This window comes from Theobroma cacao, chromosome 2, assembly GCF_053813885.1.
Source record: "Theobroma cacao isolate CCN51 chromosome 2, ASM5381388v1, whole genome shotgun sequence".
In the NCBI taxonomy this organism is placed as follows: domain Eukaryota; kingdom Viridiplantae; phylum Streptophyta; class Magnoliopsida; order Malvales; family Malvaceae; genus Theobroma; species Theobroma cacao.
In genome coordinates, this window is record NC_142640.1 from 11,541,653 (window position 1) to 11,562,536 (window position 20,884).

Here is a 20,884-nt window from a genome sequence, read left to right on the forward strand (position 1 = left end):
AAATATTGATATGATATAATAATATAATAATATGATAAAATAGTATGATAACGTTGTGAAAATACTTCTTGAAATTGGTCTAATAGATTATTCGCTGGCGTAGATGGTAGTTTATAATTGTTCTACTCGAAAAACATTTTAGGCGGTTACGGTTACGGTCGGTTGGGTGCCAATATTTTTTGAAATTATTATTATTATTATTTTAATGTCTTTAAAATTCAAGATCTCTGAGAAAACTATTTCCGAGAAATGTAGTTACCCGCCCAAAAAAATTCCTAATGTCATTATTACACACTTTTAAAGAAACCCTAAAACCCTGCAAAAACCTTTCTTCTTCTTCATCATCATTTTCACAATCTTCGTTTTCCCAAGAAGAACCTGAGCCGACAATAACAAACCAGAGAAAACCCCCCAAATCCTCGCTTTTTCAGCAGCTTCTACGCCTTGAACAAGAATATTTCCCTTCAACCCAAGAATCCCATTTCCAAATCCCTAAATTCTCACAAACCCAAGTCCTAGAAAATGGTGATAATCAAGAAGAAGAAGAAGAAGAAGAGAAAGAAGATGAGGAAGAAGAAGAAGTAAAGGAATTTGGGAGACCCGAATTGGGTCGGGTTCAATTTGAAGATACGGGTCCTTATGAGCCATTGGTACTGTCTTCTGATGGAGAATTTCCAGTTGTACAGGTCATTATTTTATAATTTAATTTCTTTTGTGTTTTGACATTTGTTGCAGTAATTTACAGTTATTAATTTCTTGCTTAATTGGTTGATTGTGACAGGTGCCTGCATCTATTAACTGTCGGTTGCTTGCCCATCAAAGAGAGGGAGTCAAGTTTTTATTCATGTTATACAAGAACAACCATGGGGGCGTTCTTGGTGATGACATGTGAGGACCTTTCCTATATCAACAATCTTTATCACTCTTTTAGTACATTTGGTTCGCGAAATAAACAGTAATGAAATAGAATAATTATTACGTGAGAATAGAATAAGATGAGAATAGAATACAATATGTATTACGTAGTTTGGTATGATAAATGAAATAGAGTTGAAATGATTGTTATAAATTATTACAGTGTTTGGTTGATAATAATAACTTTAGAATGAAAAGATATAAACATAAAAATATAAAACTACTTTTTATTATATAAATAATTATTTTATTTTTATTTTATTTTATAAATATTAATATTTTATTTATAATTTAAATGTTATTATGATTATTTATTTTTAAATTATTTTATTTTTAAATATTAATAATATATAATTTATTTAAAATATTAAAAATTGATAGTTTAAATATTAATATTTTATTTATACTTTAATCATTAATATTAAATGTTATTGTGATTATTTATTTTTATTTTATTTTATCTTTTAAATATTAATAGTTGATTATTTAAGTATTAATATTTTATTTATAATTTAATCATTAATATTATAAAATACTACTATTTTATTTATAATTGAAATGTTATTATGATTATTTGTTTTTATTTTATCTTTTAAATATTAATAATTTATAATTGATTGAAAATATTAATAATTAGTAATTTAATTTATAATTTAAATATTATTATGATTAAAATATTAATACTTTTAATTAATTTTTAAATTCAAAATATTTTATAATAAATAATTAATAACTTAACATTTTTATTATAATAAGATTTATTTTTCTCTATTTGCATTTTTCATTTTTTAATTTAAATTTCACTTAATAATTTAAAAATTAATATTTTAAAATATTAATTTTTTATTTATAATTTAAATATGTTATAATTAAAATATAAAAATATTAATATTTTTTAGTTTTAATTTAAAATATTAATTTTATAAGTTTAAGTTTGTAATTTTTAAAAATAAATAGTGACATTTTAGTTCAAAATATTTAAATTTTATTCCCATAAGTGTGGAATAGCTAATACCATGAGGAAGATGGTATTAGCTATTCCAAGCTTTTACCTAATTTTAAAGAATAGCCATTCCTTTTGAAGTGGCTATTCCTTCCCCAAGAACAAACCAAACAAGGGGATAAAATTTTGTAAGGAATAGAGCCATTCCCCCAACCAAACATGACCTTTATGTTAGTATTGTTGCGTTGTATATTTTGTTTGTCTTCATAGATTACTTGTTATTGGTTTGTTCCTGGCCAGAATGCTCTTGCTTTTCAATTGAGTGTAGTGATTTTCATATTTATTATCAGTCGCTTATAGCTTCAATAATGGAACCCAATATCTGTTCATATTATTCTGGCTTTAAGTCAGACTTATAGTAAGTTTCTTGTTTTATGTCAGTTTAAAATTCGTCTGTCTGTTGCCTTCTTACAAAATATGATGTAGTAAGTTACAAAGAATATGCTCATGCTTATGTCATGAATGGGCATTGTAGCAAGAACAATGAAATAAACATTCTTTGCAGAGAAATTTAATTAGTGAGAACTTAGAACACTTGATGACCACCTTGTGTTCCTTCAGTTATATATGACAGCATGGCCTTTTTATTTTTCCACACAAGTTTTCTGGTTGTGATTCTTCTTTCCGTTTTATTTTTATTTTTACTTATTAAAAACTAAGTGTGTTGGGTGAGCCTTATATTATGTGTATTTGTTTAGGAGCACCTTCTTTCAGAAGGACTAATGGCTTGTTTTTTACTTTTTCTAAAAATTAATGTAGGGGACTAGGGAAGACAATACAGACAATCGCATTTCTCGCTGCTGTATATGGAAAAGATGAGGAATATGGTGACTCCAGAATATTGATGGAAAACCAGGTTGGAAAGAAAGGCCCTATATTAATAATCTGTCCAACTTCTGTCATCCACAATTGGGAGTGTGAATTCTCCAGATGGGCAACATTTAGCGTTTCTGTTTACCATGGTTCAAGCCGTGAATTGATTCTTGAGAAGCTACAAGCCAATGGAGTTGAGGTTCTGGTTACCAGTTTTGACGCATTCAGAATTCATGGCAATGTTTTGTCAGAGATCAAATGGGAGATTGTGATCATTGATGAAGCACACCGTCTAAAGAATGAAAAATCAAAACTCTATACAGCATGTTTAGAAATTAAGACTCGCAGACGTATTGGTCTTACAGGAACCATCATGCAGAACAAAATTATGGAACTCTTCAACCTCTTTGATTGGGTTGCTCCTGGATCCTTGGGAACAAGGGAACATTTTCGGCAGTTTTATGATGAACCCCTCAAGCATGGCCAAAGGTCAACTGCTCCCGAGAGATTTGTTTGGGTCGCTGATCAGCGTAAACAGCACCTGGTAGCAGTTCTTCGTAAATATATGCTAAGAAGGACGAAAGAGGAGACTATTGGACATCTTATGTTGGGAAAGGAAGATAATGTTGTTTTTTGCGCAATGAGTGAATTGCAAAGGCGTGTTTATAGGAGAATGTTACAACTGCCAGACATCCAATGTCTTATAAACAAGGACCTGCGCTGTAGCTGTGGAAGCCCTCTTACACAAGTGGAATGTTGTAGGAGGATTGTGCCTGATGGAATTATCTGGCCTTACCTTCACAGGGATAGCCTAGAAGGTTGTGACTCATGTCCTTTTTGCCTTGTCCTTCCATGCCTTGTCAAGCTGCAACAGGTCAATGATTCCCCTTTTCTTTTTAAATGTTTATTTTTATATGAAAACTCTTAGGTTCATATAGGCACTCTAGAAAAATCCCGTACTCAATGTTTTGAAAGGAGGACATCTGCCACATATAGACTTGGAAAATATTTCTAAGTGCTTGGTAGTTTTTTGGCTTATATACTAAAAAGGCCCTTGAACTATTTCACTTTATGCAAAAAAGCCCTTATTCTTTTATTTTATCCAAAAAAGCTTTTATTTTTTGATTTGTACTCACACAAGCTCATAACCTTATCTAACCCCAAATAGAATATTAATAGCTGTCAGATGCAATGTCAGTTGGCATTTTTTGTCCATGTGGCATATGATATTGCCACATGACAACTGATATAGAGTGGGAAAATATCCTGCCCATTCCACATTAGTTACCATGTGGACAAAAAATGCCAGATGGCATTGAGTCAGCTGTTAATTTTTCATTAGGGTTAAGGGCTTGTATGGTAATAAGGCTTTCTTTGGGTACAATAAAAGAAGAAGGGCTTTTTTGCATAAAGTAAAATAGTTCAGGGGTTTTTTAAGTGTTTAAGCCTAGTTTTTTTTGAAGTAAGAGGTAAAAGCAAAGCTTATTATCTTGTTATGAGGCATGGCATAAAGATTAAGGTGTCAAATAGGAGAAAATATTTAATTTTGGCATAATACTTAAAAATGCTTCTAAACTATTCAGAAAAATTCAAATAAATCCTTATTCTTTTATTGCGTTCAATCAAACTTTTATACTTTTATTTTAAACCAAATATGCCTTTATATGATTGATTAACTATTGTTAGTCAAAATGTTACTTGTCATTTTATGCCATGTGATGTTGATGTGGTATGTTGACATGTCATGTTAGATAATAATGTAATATGCTGATGTGACATGATGACATGGTCACATTACATTTTAACGTTCTACCTCAATGTCATGTCAACATGATATTGACATGGCATGCTGACATGTTATAACGGTTGATAACATGGCATGTTGATGTGACATGATAACATGGTCACGGGGCATTTTCACCTTCCATGTTAGTGTCATATTAGTACCATGTAGATATAAAATGACAAGCGACATTATGATTAATGGCAGCTAGTCAACGGTTAATCATAAGGATCTATTTGATTCAAAATAAATATACATGAATTTAATTGAATGTAATAGAAGAATAAGAACTTATTCAATTTTCATAAACATTTTAGGGGTTTTTTTAAGCATTATGTCTTTAATTTTGTTAATTATCATTTCAATATAAGAAACGTTTGCTGAAAGGTGGAAAAAATATGTTGATTGATGTATTTATATGTAGATTCTTACAATTTATGCATAGCGTTGAAAGATTTGCTTGCTGATACATCAGTGCAATTCAGGAACTGTTTGACTAAAATATCATACTTGGTCTCTTTAAAAGGTGCTATTTCATTCAAATTCCATCAAATCTTTGCCGACCTTAGGAAATTATATCTTTAACAGGCATGTTATTGATTCAGTCTGCATCAAGCCATCCCTAGTTTTGTGTTGACTTCAGATTCAAAACCATGAGCCTTACATTCTTCAAAGCATATGTTGAGTCATCATTTCTGAAAGACTTTTTTGTGGCGCATTGGATTGTAGCTTTACCTATTTAGTATGCGTAAGGCTTATATGTGGAATCCTTATTTAGCCTGAGCATTTTTCATTAAAGAGAGTATAGTTTTCTACGTAAATTTTGAACATGATTGTTGTTGCATGATTCTGGATGTGTCTCATGCTTACCTTTGGATTTTTACTGCAGATAAGCAATCACTTGGAGCTTATTAAGCCTAACCCTAGGGATGAACCTGATAAACAAAGGAAAGATGCAGAATTTGCCTCTGCTGTCTTTGGTCCAGATATTGATATGGTGGGAGGGAATGCCCCAAGTGAGAGCTTTATGGGCTTAAGTGACACTAGACATTGTGGCAAGATGCGGGCCTTGGATAACTTAATGGCCTCTTGGGCCTTAAAGGGTGACAAAATTCTTCTCTTTAGCTACTCTGTCAGGTGATGATCTAATTCGCACTTAACTGCTTAGGTACTATTCCATATATTGAATTGTCAGATTACTAGACCTTAACACCTGGACATCTATGGCCATTTCGTTTGTTTTACTCGGGATACTAGCCAAGTTCAGAAAATTGTGAAATATTTTCAGATTGGCCAAAGTCATTGTGTTTATGTATGTATGTATGTATGTCCCAAAGACCTTTTTTTTTTCACTCCAGATTTTTCTTGAGGAGAAAGTATTATGGAAAATGTTTTCCCAACCAATATGAGGAAAATAATTGTTTCGAACGGTTATTGCAATAATTGTCTTTACTCCATTTTTGTTTAAAAATTGAAAGAAGATCACTAGTCAAAATTGTTTCATGTGCCAATTTTGTGAAAAGTTGCACAGACTGGAAACTCTAAGCATTTGATCTTCCAAAATTGAGAGGGAATCTAAATTTTACATTTATAATAATTTAATTTTCAGTGGGAATAGGCTGAAAGAATATGTTGTATTTTACATGAAGCTTGTGGTCATTTCATTTGTTGAAGGGGATCTTTTTCTTTACTTCAAGTTTTTGGGGGTATGAGTACGCTTTCATAGCAAAGCTTGTTCATATAGTCTAGAACTAGGTTTTCGAACATTTGAATTTATCATATGTATCCATTCTGTCGCTTGCATCAATCTTTTATTTCTGCTCATTATATCAAACAACAATTTTCAGGATGCTTGATATATTGGAGAAGTTTCTTATACGGAAAGGTTATTGCTTTTCAAGACTTGATGGCTCTACTCCAACCAACATGCGCCAGTCTCTTGTTGATGAGTTTAACTCAAGTCCAAGCAAACAAGTATGTTTCCACTTAAGTTGAATAAAGTATGGTAGGCTTGCAATTTGGATTTTCATTAAATTTTGTTTCTCTATTTTGGTTTCAGGTGTTCCTCATATCAACTCGAGCTGGTGGGCTTGGATTGAATCTCGTAGGTGCTAATCGTGTGGTTATATTTGATCCAAACTGGAACCCAGCCCAAGATTTACAGGCCCAGGACAGATCATTTCGTTTTGGACAGAGGCGGCATGTTGTGGTTTTCCGCCTTCTTGCAGCTGGTTCCCTTGAAGAACTTGTATATTCACGTCAGGTGTATAAACAGCAGCTATCAAACATTGCTGTCTCTGGGAAAATGGAAAAAAGATACTTTGAAGGCGTGCAGGTATAGATATGGGATATTTTTGCGGGCTAAACTACACTCCGAGTAATTTGACCATGTTTTAAACAATGTTGCAATGTCAACCACATCATTAGAATCCATTTAATAAACTAATCGAAGCATATGCTGAAGTTGTGGCTCAGTTTTAGATGTAAAATGGTCTCACTCATCCTTTCAAGTTAGAGTTTCCAATATTCCATTTGACATCCATCTTATTTTCAGGATTGCAAGGAATTTCAAGGTGAGCTTTTTGGAATCTGCAATCTGTTTCGCAATCTTTCGGATAAACTTTTTACAAGTGAAATACTTGAATTACATGAGAAACAAGGGCAGCAGGATGCTGAACACCATAGTGATAAGCAGGAATTGACCGATACAGGGGTCCATTTGATTCTGTCAGAAGGAAGTGAAAAATTATCCTCAGGGTCCAAGAATTCGCATTCCACTTGCATAGAGAGGGCTACTACTAATAAACCAGTCCTTAAAGACTTGGGTATGTTCATTTTACTTCCGTGCTTTTCCCTCTTTTATTTCTGCTTACTTTAGTAAATGGCCTAAAGTTCCATTAATATTTTATCATTCTTTTAACATAGAATAGATTTGAGAAAGAAAATGTGTTATTGTATGTTATTCCAATGAAGCTTACATATATGACCATTTAAGATGGTATCTGACAACGTGCATTTCACAGGGATTGGGCATCAACTAAGATAATAAGAAATAGAGATGGAGAAAGAGAGAATGTCTTTAACAAAGTAACTGACTCTTGAAAATCTCATACTCTTTATCTACAGGTATCTTGTATGCCCATCGCAACGAAGACATTGTCAACAGTGGACCTGGGATTCAACAGAAAAAAGTTGTTACTGAGGATGATAACCTGAAAAGAGATTCCAATTATTCATGGAAGAGGAAATCGGATGGAGAGGAAAATGTTCTCTCATCCAGGGATCATAAGAAGATTCAATACGGTCGCCTAGCACAGTTCAAGGGAATGGGAGTGGTTGAATTCAGTAGGTGGGTACACTGTGCCACTCCTTTAGAGAGGGAGAGCCTGCTTGTGGATTATAAAAGAAGAAAAAAGCTCTAATGGTTGAACAGAGTGTTGGGAAGTCCACTCACAGACTGTAAGAAAACAGATTGAACTATTTATTTCTTTTTAACTCCTTGTTACATAGTATATCCAAAGTGTTTAGAATTAGAATGTGCATATGAACAGTAGGGCTAGTTTCAGTGCGAAAATAGTGGCCAATAAGAATGTAAGTGTGTATTATTACAGTCAATTATTGTTACTTTCCCTCGATTTTCCTTTTGTTTTTCGTCCCTAGTGTCATTGTTTTGGGATGTAAGCACCATAAAAACTAGTTTCCGAAATGTCAATGGTAGAACAACAAAATCTTCCTAGTATGGAATCTAAGTTAAGTTGTCAAACTACTTGCGTGTCCAAAACTGAGAGTGCTGAGAGCATGCTGTTACCTTGTAACCAACTAATAATGTTGGATGGGTATATCATTCGATGGTTGCACTGTGCAGATTTTTAATACTAGCTTCTATTGCTCTAACCTCCAAGTACAATAATAGAAAAAAAGGCACATTCCTTGCATTTCCCGGTATTTTAGCATGCAATGAAAGCAATTGTCTCTAGATCTAAACAAAACTTTCATCCCACAACTTGGATTTGGAATTAGTTATGGAATGAGTATATTATACCGTGAGTCTGTGACATAATGCCTTGTCATATTCATGAGTGAAAAAACTAGGATTTGACATTCTATTCTCATACAAGTGCCTTAGCTGCTGCTCAGAGGTTACATTTCATACATTTCCATGTTTCTTAACCACATGAAACTACTTTCTTTGCATTTTGAATCTGGACACTGGCTTTGAAGGTTGAGAACTATAAAGCTGCAGAGGACCAAAATATTGCAATTAAGACTAGAATTCAATTAACATACTAGTTACTTAATATATTGGCAGCAGTACCAGTGATGAAGTTATAGTTTGTCCTGATAAATTTTCTCCAAATTGTGAGTATGCTCTACCATGGAGCCTATAACAGCCTGCACATAATAGAGAGTACATCATGATTCATAAAGGCACATAAACAACACGCTTTATGCCCATAAAAATATAACCAACATTCAAGGTAGATATACCTTGGAACCATCGAATCCTTGTTTTGAGGTCTGGACAGATTTATGTAACAGAAAATTGAAGTCAAAAAGGTATTTAACAGCCCTTCCATGAGGATCTTGCATTTCTTAATAAACTTAATAGCTGATGAAATCCAAACTGAAATCATCAATGACATGTAAACTGTTCAAAATAAAATATTGATACTATGTTGCTTTTGTTCTCTCTCTCTCCCAAAGACCACCACTTCCAAGATTCAGAAGCCGATTTTAGTACACATAGTGAACACTTTATAATCGCAGTGTTTGTGCAAAATATCTGGAAATTTTGGATATTCAAAAGAAGGAATGCCTAGCAGCAATCAAGACCAAGGATGACGATATAGAGGCAAAATGCAATTCAGGGGGAGAAAGTTTAGAAGAGATGGTGCCATGAGAATATTATCGAGTTTACATACAAGCTATGGATACCTCTTTTTTTTATGAATGCTCTACTTCAAACTTCACCTTCTTTTCAGAAGGCACAAAAGCATTAATGGAAGGATTTAACATCTTTGCATCTTCGGGCATACTTTGACTATGTGACATTTTACCTGAATAAGATAAAACAAAGGAATTGTGTCATCTATAAAACAAACTTGAAATGATATGTACGTCTATTGCTGGATATGACTAGATATTTTCTTTTCCTTATTAGATTTACATCATTAACTACTTGCATCGGTCAGAAATATAAACCACCAATACAACCTTTCGAAACAGGTTCTCTGGAACCCATTTACTGCATTTTGAAATATAAAAAAAATCAATGGCTTGTACAGAGAAAAATTAATTCACAATGTTGATCATCAGTAAGTGTCAAAGATTAACAAAAAAGGTAAAAGAGAAAAGAAGGAATACAAAGATTTAAATCTCTTACAGCTAACAGATTAATTAAATCTTGACGATGATATTTATTAAACATCTCTTCTTTCTTAAGTATCCAGAGAAGTCATTCATTTATTGTATTCAACGTGCAAAAAGCATCAAGTTCTAACATTACCTCTGAATATCTTTGCTCATGATCATAAGAACTTTAACCTTCATCCTGTTTTCTGTCAAAAACAGCTTTAGTTTACTCCTCTTCATCACCATCACTTTGAGCCTGAACTTCAGAAAAGTAACCAATAACCATTTTATTGTAATCAAGTAAGAATAAATGTAACTAACATCTGATGGTAGGCTGCATGATAACAAGTACATTGGGCAAAAAAAAAAAAAAGGATCTGGAAAGATAGGAACGAGCAAGACAGAAATGCAATGTGTTAAAGAGACGGTTGGATGCCGACTGTGTTAAAAAAATATTGCAAGCAACTGACATTCCAATTACTCTGTCTAAAAGCATAATTCAGAATCAACTGGTTACCATTTTCATCTTTGGTAAATCGAATAAGGTCCAAAGTTTCCGTACCATGCCACTCAGGCAACAGCCTGCCTGATTGAGTTACTCTTTCGGTAGAATAATCATCCTCTACAAGACCCTCCTGTAACGATAAAATAATAGTAATAGGTGAAGACTAGCTACGAAAGATAATCCACTTTAGGCTCCAATGCTTAAATCTGACAGCTACTTCGGAAGCGGTGGAATCAAAAAAGCAAGCCTCAGCTCTAAGATCCTCCATGACGGCCTTCAATGAATCTACTTTAGACTCCAATGACTTCCCTCTTCTCTTTAGAATTTCAACAGCTTGTTTAGCTGTTCTTTCCGTATAGTGATTTTCTCCCAGTAGAACCCGCAATGAGTTTATATACTGGAACGAAAATGCCCAACTTTTTTAACTAAAAAATTAAGCTCCTAATTTTAGCTTAAATGTAGGATACCAATAAAAACGCCGCTTTCCCCGCCAAAAAGAAAAAGGACTTATCGACGACGATTTCTCTCAATTGATTCATTTCATTTTTGCTACTCTAAAAGCGTCTCCTCCACCCGCTTCGCCGCCTTCTGCACCTCTTTCGTCGTGAAATCGAGGAGGAGGACGACGTCATCGTCCCTTTTACTTCTGTTTTTCCCATTTTTAATTGTAAAAATTTTTTGTCAACTGTGACAGCTGAAGAGAGTGTGCTTGCGACTGCGACAATGTCGTGCTGTTTCCCTTTGGACTTCCTTAGAGAAGAGGAGTTCAGATGTCTAAAACGCAGCCGTTGGATTCTTTCTTCTTGATCATTTCACACTGTTTTCAATCTTTGACCACTTTTTCCTTTTCAAATTTTTGGTAAATTTATCAAGAAATACCATAAATTATAATTGCATCGAAATAGTGTATTTAGATAGTTATAAATACCATAAAATTGGAGTTGAGAATTATTGATTAATTCACTGTTTATTAATTTTATTTCCATTGATAGTCATTACTTCATTATTCGAAAATAATATCATAATTTTGAATTTTAAACCAAAAAAATGGGTTACGCATTATCTATGGGATAATTGTATTTACCTATTTCTTGCAGCAAACATAGCCAACAAAAAAAAAGAAAAAGGGAAAATGGAACGAATAATAATTCAAAAGTTTTGCATAATGTCCTCTTCAGTGACATTGGATAACGTAAACTTCACAAACGAAGAATCAGAATACGGAGAAGTGGCTTCATGGATATATGTACAAAGAAATGCTCACAATATGTACAAAGAAAGAAAAAAAAATGGATGGCTGCTCAATAAACTCCATCAAATATTATATATTTTATTTTTGGTACGTATCAAATATTTTAATAGCGCTACCCACCAACATTAAATCATTTAAACACAACAACATTAAACTAATGACCAAACGTTAGTTGACTCTCTTTTTTATTGGTACGTGATCGCAACTCCCCAACCAGCGCGTATCCTAACCAACAAAACCCAGAGGCTAGAGGCTCTCTCTCTCTCTCTCTCTCTGACCTTCATTTACCAAAACTCAGCAGACATGTCAACAACATCAACAACAACAAACCACCACTTCCCCCAAAAGCTTTGATTAGTTCTCTTTTTTCCCATGTACACTTCACGATTTTGTGATAATATTTTGTAAAAAAGTGTGTTGTTTCTGTCTGGGCCTAAATTTTCTGGTGGAAGTCCTTTTTGGGGTTTAAAATTTTTTTGCTTATATTAGACCGAAATAAGAATTAAATCTCTCCTAGAGAAGAGAAAGAGAGAGAAGTAGTTTGTTGAGCTCTCATTTTCTACTGTTTGATCCCTTTGTTTGGTTTGTTTGTTAGTTCCCATATGATTGACTCTACTTGAAGCAATCTCTCATTCCCTTTCTCCCTAATGGGCAGTGGGTTTGCATCATTTTCTTGTATCTATCTTCTAAATCAGCTTGTAAACATTTTTGCTTTCTTGGAGGGGACCTGGAGTTAAAAGTCTTCCCTCTTTTTTTTTTTTTTTTTTAAGTTAGTGCTATTTGTGAAATGGGATGCTGGGGTTTTGATATGGTCACCAGGGAATATTTGGGTTCTTTGTGGATTTCAAGGAGGAGGGGATTAGGGTTTGTGTTTAGGGTTGTGTTTGGATTATGGTTTGGTTTTGTGCTGTTAAAGCCAGTGGCTGGATTGAGACCAATAAGAGAGAGGGCTCGGTCATGGGGCGATGAGGTTGGTTCTTTCTAATTTTATATACCCTTCTCTTTATTGAGCTTAACTGTTGTTAATTTTGATGTTTTTGGTTATGTAAATATGAATATTGGGGCATAGTTTTGACTTTGCATGTCAAAGTTGTAGTTTTAGTTGGTTACTGTGTTGCTGATTTTGTCAAGCTCAGATTTTATTTTTTTTCTTAAGTTTTAGTGCTTTATTCATTGCGTTTTGATAGGTTTTGACTAGTTTAATTGTTGGTGATGTTTAATGAAATGCTGCAAGATGAAAGTGGGCAATGTCAAGTTTGATGGTGCAATAGAACAAGTTTGTCCTAATAAACTTCTTATGAAGGGGAACATATGCGGTCAAAAAAAAAATTAGATTATGTTGCTAGTTAGATATTCAAAAAATGGAGAGCTAAATAGTTCGAAGTTTCCTTCACTTCAGTGAATTAATTAATACTTCATTTCATGCTGAGAAATTCAATGTAAATAAAATAAAAATAGACAAATAAAGAACTTTTCATTGGGATGAATGATTGTTTTATGTTTTGAAAAATGACATCACCTTTATCTAAAGCCCAATGCTTGTTTAAGACTAGTTCACTTTTGCTAAATCAATCACCTAATTGTTTGACAAAGATTTCATTTGTTGATTGTTTGGAGCAAACTATTAAGAAAAGGTGGATAGGGTCTTGTGCTGTTATTTGCATTTTCCATGTGTTTCTTACCCCTTGTGCTCTTCATTTGGGTGCTAAGATTTTGGAAGAATTCATGTTGCTGTTTTTGGATGCTATAAATTTCTTTGTATTTTTAATGTTTCTTGCAGTGGCTATTTGTTAGAAAAGATGAAAGTGAATTGGGTCCTTTTCATGCATGGAATATAACTGGAACTTACCGAGGTAAGTGAATGTTCTCAAATTCAATCATCTGCATATTAGAGTTATTGCACTAAGGAAGTCGCTACTACCAAGTGCATTATTTTACAGGTTCTTGTTACATATCTCTAAGAAGCATGCAGTTGTGTGGTTGATTTTTATATCATCTCTATTGTAGTATCTTTATCTTGTTTTCGCATTATCATCTCTTTATTTCCTTGCGGCTACTATTTGTCACTTTGGTAATTCATGATTTGATGATGAATTTCCTGGAAAATATTGGTAAACTATCTATGGACAAAGCCTCAAAGCTCACAATTCATGAACAATAGAAGTAATAGAATAGGAATTGAATGTACCAAAAATTGTCTAGGCCTCTTCTAAGTTACAGATGCTTATTTCATGTCAAATGTTTTTAGAAGTAAAGATAGATGGTATTTGGGAAGGCACATGGATCAGAAGTTCTTTAACCTAGGATCAGGTTCTGATGTAAAAATAAAACCTTATCAGGAAATCTGTTGAATTGGCTGGCTTCTAAATACATGTCTGAGATTGTGAATTTACCAGTATTGCCAATTGAATAGATCAAATTCAATATTTCAGTTCATTAAGGATGTTTATTTGTGTTGACTATTGTTTGTTGATCTGACTGTTGTATCCTTGTAAATTGCAGGGACTTGGAAATTTTTGGAGTCTACAAATAGCTCTTCCAAATTTCCTGATTTCCGGAAATTGGCTGGTGATTCAGTTATTGAATTAGTTAGCACACCAACAAAAATAACTGGTGTACATTATATTCAGGTAAGGGGGTTCTGGATCATATGTAGGGAATTCACTCTTCATGATTAATTAATATACCTTTCCCAAGTTTCTGCTAAATTGTTTTATGAACTTGTTAGAGCAGTTGAACTATGTTTCTAGGTATACCAAAAAAAAAAAAAAAGAGAACTATTTTTTATATGTGGCAAACATATAGTTGGCCTGAAGATGTGATTTGGTTGGTAGCGATGAGGAATTCTATGAGAAACTTCTCATGATAGACTAACTTTTTTCTGGAATATAATTTTCTTCCATCCTCTATATTTGTTTGCCTAATCATATTTACTCCATTCTTCTTTAGATTGAATTCTTCTTAATAAAGAACATAGCTTCTAACTGCTCTAGACTGCATGTTATCATTGTGAATTCTTGTCTGACTTTTATTTCTCATTTGTGGTGGTGATGACAGGGTGTAATTATTTTCCATGATGTGTTTGATAATGAACACAATGTCGGTGGTGCTCAAATAAGAGTAGAGGGTGTATATATATGGCCTTTCAGACAGCTTCGAATGGTAGCTAACAGGTAAATGTGGAGTATATTGGTTGCTCATTAAAAGTTCTTTCAGCTTGGTTGGATATTGATTGACCAAGAAATGCATACTAGTTGACTGGCTACAACAAAGGGTGCAGATAAAAGTATTACAAACCGTGATTATGTAATATTTAATCATTATATTTGACTTAGGGGAACTTTTGGGAGGGTGGGAGGGGGGGGGGGGGGGGGGGTTGGGGCGGGCAGTGTGGACACAAATGCAACCAGGTACCACCGGGACAAAGGTTGATTGCCATATAGTTGTTAACTTTCTCACTTCCAGTCTGTGCTTTATTTATGATGGCATATTTTTTGAATCTGGTTTGCTCATTGCATTCCAACTCTTAACATATTCTACTTTGGTGCACCGTTGAAGTGGAAAGGAGGGAGAGTTGAGCCAGGAAGAAGATTATATTCTGTCCAATCCATATCATTTGGTAATGCTTTGTATCTTACTCATTTGTGGCTTACAAGCTTTTAATTTTGATTTTAGAACATGTTAGACTTTGAGAATGGCTTCCCACTTAGAATGCCACATATTGTTCTGCTAGTTTCTTGCTTTTGTCTAGAAAAAGTTTTGCCTTATGCTATGCTGGAAATATGAATTTGGAAGAGTGGATTTGGATTTGTTTTGTTAAATAAATTGTGAGGATGAAATGCACACACTATGTAGAAATTAGTTAAGATTCAACATACCTGTGTTCATAAAAGGGTATAAGAAGGTCAATTTAAGATTCACAAATTCATATAGGTATTTTAAATTCACCACTAAATCGGGATGGCAGCAAATCCATGAATTTGAAGATAATTATGAAAGTCATATTTACATGTGCTTTATTACACAATTTATTCTAAATTTGAAATCCATATCGCTTCTTTCAAATTCAAGTTCCCAAACGCAACCTATTTATATCTAGAATGCTTGGTCGACAGGATAAAACAGTCAAATACTTAGCTTATTTATATAATTTCATTCCCAGGTTGGGTCTGTTAAGCCTATGTGTTTGATTTGGGAGCTGGCTTTTTTTAACTTAGACCGAGTGTTGATACTTAAAAGAAAATAATTTCCTTTCAACCCTTACTTCTCCCTGAGTTTGGTTTGGTGTTGGAAGATATTTGAATCTGTATTTGTGAGTTGTGGGCTCTTATATGTAGCTTTGAATGCTGCAGCAGGCTCTGGATAGCTATTCCAGACCATTGCTCTTTTAATCAATGTTTGACTTAGGGATGTGTTGTGTGCACACAGTTTTTTAGGTTTCTTTTATAAACCTTTATTTATGGTGGGTGTGGTTACTAACTTGCAATACCTTTGAACAGCTTGGAGTTTTCTCATCACAAGTGTTCCAAGAATCTCCACGAGACAAAATATGGAGAAGAAAAAATTGTAAGTTTCAACTATTTCCCTTGGCTTAAGTTCGAGTTAAGTTTGCATAATATGAATGCTATGTTCTCTTATTGCAGCACCAGTTTATGAGATGGAGAAACATTGCAATATAGAAATTGCAGCCCAGATTTCGCGCACCTCATCCACCCAGAATGGTACTTGAGTTACTGAGCTTCTGAATTCACTCATCACCCCTTGTCCCCTTCTTGTACTGTTACATTCTTCTCTTATCTGTTTTTTGAAAACATGTATTTGGGAAGTTCTGTTTCTACGACAATTGGAGAAGAAATATTGACTTATGAATCTTTGACTTAAATCTCTAAATTGGCATTTCAAACAATTGGGCTCTCATGCCTGCCTGGATGGGGTGTGGGTATAAAGTCTAGTTAAGATTTAAGAAATCACCATCAGTTTGAGGAAAATGGTCTTTTATTTATCTAGTCACTACAGCATTGTCTTCCTTTTGAACATACATGTCAAAATGTCCATGGAATATGGTGTCATCAGTACACTACTTATCAGATAGTATTTGCAGCTGAAAGGCCAAGTCAGCTTGGCAAGTTAACTATGGTCACCTCTCACAGGTGCCAAATTTTTATTTTGAGCAGAAATTTCTACCAGGAACAGATAGTACTATGACAATATAAGTATTGGAATTCAGAAGTTGTTTGTACTTTTTATAGATGGAGATCGTGATCGTTATCACATTGAAGGACTGATGGAGAGTCCTGCAGTGGATGATGATGGAGATTGTTTCTCACCTTTATTGTTAAATGCCACTTCTGTCAACGTTGAAGTCTATTACAACAAAGCAGTCAACTACACCTTAATGGTCACCTTTGTATCCTTTATACATTTTACCCTTCCAGTTTCAATGCAATGTCTCTAGCCTGTTTGGATGCCTTAATTGTATATTGTCAGGTCTCTTTCATTCAAGTCCTTTTGTTAATTCGACAAATGGAACACAGCAACACTCAATCAGTAAGAATTTTAAAGGATATGTTGTAAAGGACAAGTTTATTTTGCATGCATGTTATCGTTTGATATAGCATTAATCAGCAATCGAATTCTTTGTGCTTTAATATAAGTATTTTTGACTCTTATCTATCAGGGAGCTGCAAAAGTTTCAATTTTGATGATTGGCCAACAGGCTATCATGGATGCTTATCTTTGCCTCTTACATCTCACTGCAGGAATACTGGTTGGTAAGTTTAGTGATTAACACCCCCAAAGAATTGCTATTTTATTTCACTAATTTGCCATATTTTTGCAATACTATAAATATGTAAAGGACTTAGGTCCTTCTCACTGTTTCTTTTTCTATCATTTCCACTCCCTGAAGTGGGTGTATTCTATTTGCAACCATAATGGGGATTCAAAACTAGAACTTGATGGATTATCTTTGCATTGGCCTCGGTGGAGACAATGAGCAGTAAAGTTCTCAGTTTGAAAAATGATTGGCTGGAGTTTTAAAGATTATCCTATGTACTTGTGAGCAAGTCTTGCACAGTATCAAGTGAGAATGGTCTCATTTGGAGGTGTTAAGTGAATGTGCTCTCCAACCAGATTTAATGCACAAGAGTGGATCTCTCCTTTTGCCATACATCTTTTTATGGTCCATCCCTACTAAGTTCATTTTACTTGTTTGTATACAGAATCCTTATTTAATGCTTTTGCAACGGCGGCATTCTTCAAGTTTGTAGTCTTCTCCATTTTTGAGATGAGGTACCTTCTCGCAATATGGAAGGCAAGTAGACCTATGAATAATAGTGAAGGCTGGGAGACAATGAGGCGTGAGCTATCAGTTCTGTATAGCCGATTCTGTGAGTGCCAGAAAGGTTTTACATTTTTGGGTAGAAATTTCATATATATGATTTGCGGAAAGTGATGTCAAGACAAATAATTCTCATCTCTTTCTCTTGCATAAACTTACCCACCGTACACATTCATTAGTTTGGCCTCTAAAGACTGCTGGTAAGATCAGATTCTAAAGCAATGCCTAATTATATGAATGTTGTGTAGGTACTCTTGCTTCTTGGCCTTGTTACCCCTAGTCTAATATCTGATGGAGTAACTAGTCATTTGTTGCTCCTATAAATACTACTACCCAGACACCATATTTTATCAAATGGGTGTTCCTGGAAAAATATTATGCCTCCATCTTTCCCTCCTTAGCATCTGTAATTAAAAAGCTTTCAAAGCAAGCAAATGTAATTTATTTCTTTTAATCAAATATCTTGATATAAATCTTTGCATTAGTATCTAAACTAATAACACAAGGTCTCTTAATTCTTTCCATAGATATCCGTGATGAGTGATAACAGATTCTAGAGGAGCTGCAAACCTGCAGGAGGACACCATTAAAAACCAAACCAGTGTAAATTGATAGGAAGCTCAGTGATAGCAAAAGCCAAAAGTTGGATTCTTCAAAAAGCTACTTGTAGTGTAAACATATTAGATCCTCTTTACTGTTATAGGAGCAACAATGTCATCCCACATTAAAAGGTGAAGGGTACAGAGAAAGAAAAAAAAAAAGCCCCATGAGTTAGGCTATCTGAAGGCAAGAATAAAAAAAGAACACATATGACTCACTATGTGAAAGCTGTAAGTTTTTCAGAGAAACTAAAAAGGGGATGTGAGAGGCATAGCAGTACTTTTATGACATAGGGAAATAATGCTAGGAAGGCTAAATTGGATGGTTGGTGTCACATGGTAAAAGGTAATTATATCATTTGGAAGTGATACATGTTGGAACAGGGTGTGAGAAGTGATCAATGAGTGCAACTGTTGCTTCCCTCTATTTGTTCTAAGTAGTCCTTGATGTCAGCCACTGAATGTGCTCTTTACTTTTCCAATAATTACCATATCCAAATTGATTGCTTTTGCAATCAATTACTTGCTTAGATTGTGAAACATATGTCAAGTTGTTGGGTTAATCCGATCTAACTAGTGCAAATATTTGCAGATGGGATCCTATTAGGAGGCATTTTGGTCATGTACGAGTTTCATAACTTTTTGCGGCCAATACTTCTTCTTTTGTACTCCTTCTGGATACCCCAAATTATCACCAATGTTATTCGTGATTCAAGAAAACCTTTGCATCCTCATTACATCTTAGGGATGACTATTACTCGACTAGCAATCCCGTTATACATATTTGGATGCCCTCACAACTTTATGAGAATCGAGCCTGACAAGAGCTGGTGTATCTGTTTGGGTGTATTCATTGGACTTCAAGCATCTCTTCTTCTTCTTCAGCACTATCTTGGATCTCGATGGTTTATTCCTCGTCAGGTCAGATACAATTTTGTTATTTTCTTCATGTATAACCTTTTTCGTTTTCACTTTTCCACTCCTTTTTTGGTCAGGCACGTGTACATGTATTCAATTGCATGTAAAAGTGCCCCTAATAGCTGATTGACTGAAAGCAGTTTTCAAAAATTTCGTAGGTCAGGGTTGTTGCACTTTGTTGGAACTGCTATTAAAAAAGTTGTGATTAACAAAAACATTTATTTATCCCCCTCCCTCCCCCCAGTTCATTCCATAGGGAGTCTTTTTCTTAATTCTTAACCGGGGAAACTGGGAAATCTTCATTTATGACTGCCAGATTGTTCCTTCCCACCCCTTTCTAATTCAGTGAATCCTATTTCAGTTGTTTTAAAACAGGCTTGTTTCTTAGTGAAATGTGCTTGTTCTGCTGGGGATTTTAAATGAAATTGTTTCCAATATCTGTTAGGATTTATTTGAAGATTCCAAAAGCCTTTTATGGAGATTTCACTTTCATTTTGCTGTTTGCAGATCCTACCTGAGAAATATAGCTACTATAGAAGATTTGATCCAGATACAAATCATGCCACAGACTGTGTCATTTGTATGACTGCCATTGATCTCACACAGCATTCAAGTGATTGCATGGTATACTGTCGTGATTTTTATCTTTATTTTATGGCTCTTTAAGGTCACTTTCTTTAACTGTGAACTTGATTTGAGTATGCAATTCTCTAACAGGTAACGCCATGCGATCATTTTTTTCATTCGGGTTGTTTGCAAAGGTGGATGGACATAAAGATGGAATGCCCAACTTGCCGGCGTTCACTACCACCAGCTTAAAGAAAATTTTCCACTGTCTATATAACATAGGATCCATTGATGAGCCCAACTTATTCATTGCGGTAATGACTCAATGCCAATCTTGATGTTTGACATTTTCCCCCCCCAGAAATTAACCGTTTTAACAAAATTATGAACACTTGACAATGACCAGAGAGGAGGAATTTATATTTTGATTTTTCATTTGTAATCTTGCAAATATCATCAACTTGTAAATATTGTGTATTTAAACCTGCCTTGCTTTCCAAGATTTCTTGATAAGTTGCTCCTAATTTGCCTATCTCTGAAAATGAAGTGCTACTTTGTTTTATCCCCTCGATGTTTTAACCTGAGTCACTTGTAATACTTTGTTTCAGGTGGGAGAAAGATTTCAGAACCCACTTTTTGCCCGGGTCCATGTTTAGGAGATGACTGAGATACAGCACAAGCAATTTAAAACTTGTTACTACTGACACTGCAACGATTTGTAGGCAACATTCTTGTATTCATTGTATAATTGTATAAATTTGATACACTTAGATATTTCATACCAAGTACAAATTGCCTCACCAAAAAAAAAAAAAAAGTGCAAATTGTTTACAATCA

The 20,884-nt window shown here is 34.3% G+C and overlaps 3 protein-coding genes across 5 annotated transcripts; 2 read left to right on the forward strand and 1 right to left on the reverse strand.

The window, feature by feature from the left end:
* The first annotated feature begins 154 nt into the window (after positions 1-154).
* Positions 155-8,149, forward strand: SWI2 (switch 2). 2 transcript variants are annotated; one of them, XR_001926805.2, is made up of 9 exons: positions 155-686; positions 782-888; positions 2,678-3,605; positions 5,404-5,651; positions 6,362-6,488; positions 6,574-6,849; positions 7,069-7,087; positions 7,210-7,339; positions 7,641-7,733. XR_001926805.2 is itself a non-coding variant. In XM_007043560.3 (8 exons), the coding sequence occupies exons 1-8, from the start codon at positions 279-281 to the stop codon at positions 7,934-7,936; spliced, it is 2,661 nt and encodes an 886-aa protein (XP_007043622.3). In that variant the 5' UTR covers positions 164-278; the 3' UTR covers positions 7,937-8,149. The 2 variants fall into 2 exon arrangements, 1 of the variants encoding a protein (XP_007043622.3); XM_007043560.3 differs by having other exon boundaries at positions 164-686; positions 7,069-7,339; positions 7,641-8,149.
* A 237-nt stretch (positions 8,150-8,386) lies between these two features.
* On the reverse strand, positions 8,387-11,110 carry LOC18608732 (uncharacterized). Of its 2 annotated transcripts, none has more exons than XM_088803903.1 (7): positions 10,839-11,110; positions 10,583-10,768; positions 10,429-10,501; positions 10,021-10,122; positions 9,003-9,571; positions 8,830-8,906; positions 8,387-8,751 (listed from the first exon to the last, which is right to left on the reverse strand). In XM_088803903.1, the coding sequence occupies exons 1-4, from the start codon at positions 10,908-10,910 to the stop codon at positions 10,112-10,114; spliced, it is 342 nt and encodes a 113-aa protein (XP_088660029.1). In that variant the 5' UTR covers positions 10,911-11,110; the 3' UTR covers positions 8,387-8,751; positions 8,830-8,906; positions 9,003-9,571; positions 10,021-10,111. The 2 variants fall into 2 exon arrangements, with proteins under 2 accessions (XP_088660029.1, XP_088660028.1); XM_088803902.1 differs by having other exon boundaries at positions 10,384-10,501.
* A 799-nt stretch (positions 11,111-11,909) lies between these two features.
* Positions 11,910-20,884, forward strand: LOC18608733 (transmembrane E3 ubiquitin-protein ligase FLY1). The gene is made up of 15 exons (XM_088803749.1): positions 11,910-12,593; positions 13,404-13,476; positions 14,126-14,253; positions 14,681-14,796; positions 15,182-15,242; positions 16,123-16,189; positions 16,267-16,344; positions 16,873-17,030; positions 17,111-17,170; positions 17,301-17,394; positions 17,845-18,012; positions 19,155-19,483; positions 19,988-20,104; positions 20,198-20,361; positions 20,656-20,884. The coding sequence occupies exons 1-14, from the start codon at positions 12,411-12,413 to the stop codon at positions 20,297-20,299; spliced, it is 1,734 nt and encodes a 577-aa protein (XP_088659875.1). The 5' UTR covers positions 11,910-12,410; the 3' UTR covers positions 20,300-20,361; positions 20,656-20,884.

Excerpts from the sequence above, each read along its gene's own strand:
- SWI2 (XM_007043560.3), top strand. The coding sequence starts at position 279 with ATGTCATTATTACACACTTTTAAAGAAACCCTAAAACCCTGCAAAAAC. Across the intron at positions 687-781 it reads GAGAATTTCCAGTTGTACAG|GTGCCTGCATCTATTAACTG; the intron begins GTCATTATTTTA and ends TGATTGTGACAG. Across the intron at positions 5,652-6,361 it reads CTCTTTAGCTACTCTGTCAG|GATGCTTGATATATTGGAGA; the intron begins GTGATGATCTAA and ends AACAATTTTCAG.
- LOC18608732 (XM_088803902.1), bottom strand. The coding sequence starts at position 10,910 with ATGAATCAATTGAGAGAAATCGTCGTCGATAAGTCCTTTTTCTTTTTG. Across the intron at positions 10,769-10,838 it reads GGAAAGCGGCGTTTTTATTG|TATATAAACTCATTGCGGGT; the intron begins GTATCCTACATT and ends TTTTCGTTCCAG. Across the intron at positions 10,502-10,582 it reads CCACCGCTTCCGAAGTAGCT|GAGGGTCTTGTAGAGGATGA; the intron begins GTCAGATTTAAG and ends TTATCGTTACAG.
- LOC18608733 (XM_088803749.1), top strand. The coding sequence starts at position 12,411 with ATGGGATGCTGGGGTTTTGATATGGTCACCAGGGAATATTTGGGTTCT. Across the intron at positions 12,594-13,403 it reads CTCGGTCATGGGGCGATGAG|TGGCTATTTGTTAGAAAAGA; the intron begins GTTGGTTCTTTC and ends TGTTTCTTGCAG. Across the intron at positions 16,345-16,872 it reads CACCTCATCCACCCAGAATG|ATGGAGATCGTGATCGTTAT; the intron begins GTACTTGAGTTA and ends TACTTTTTATAG.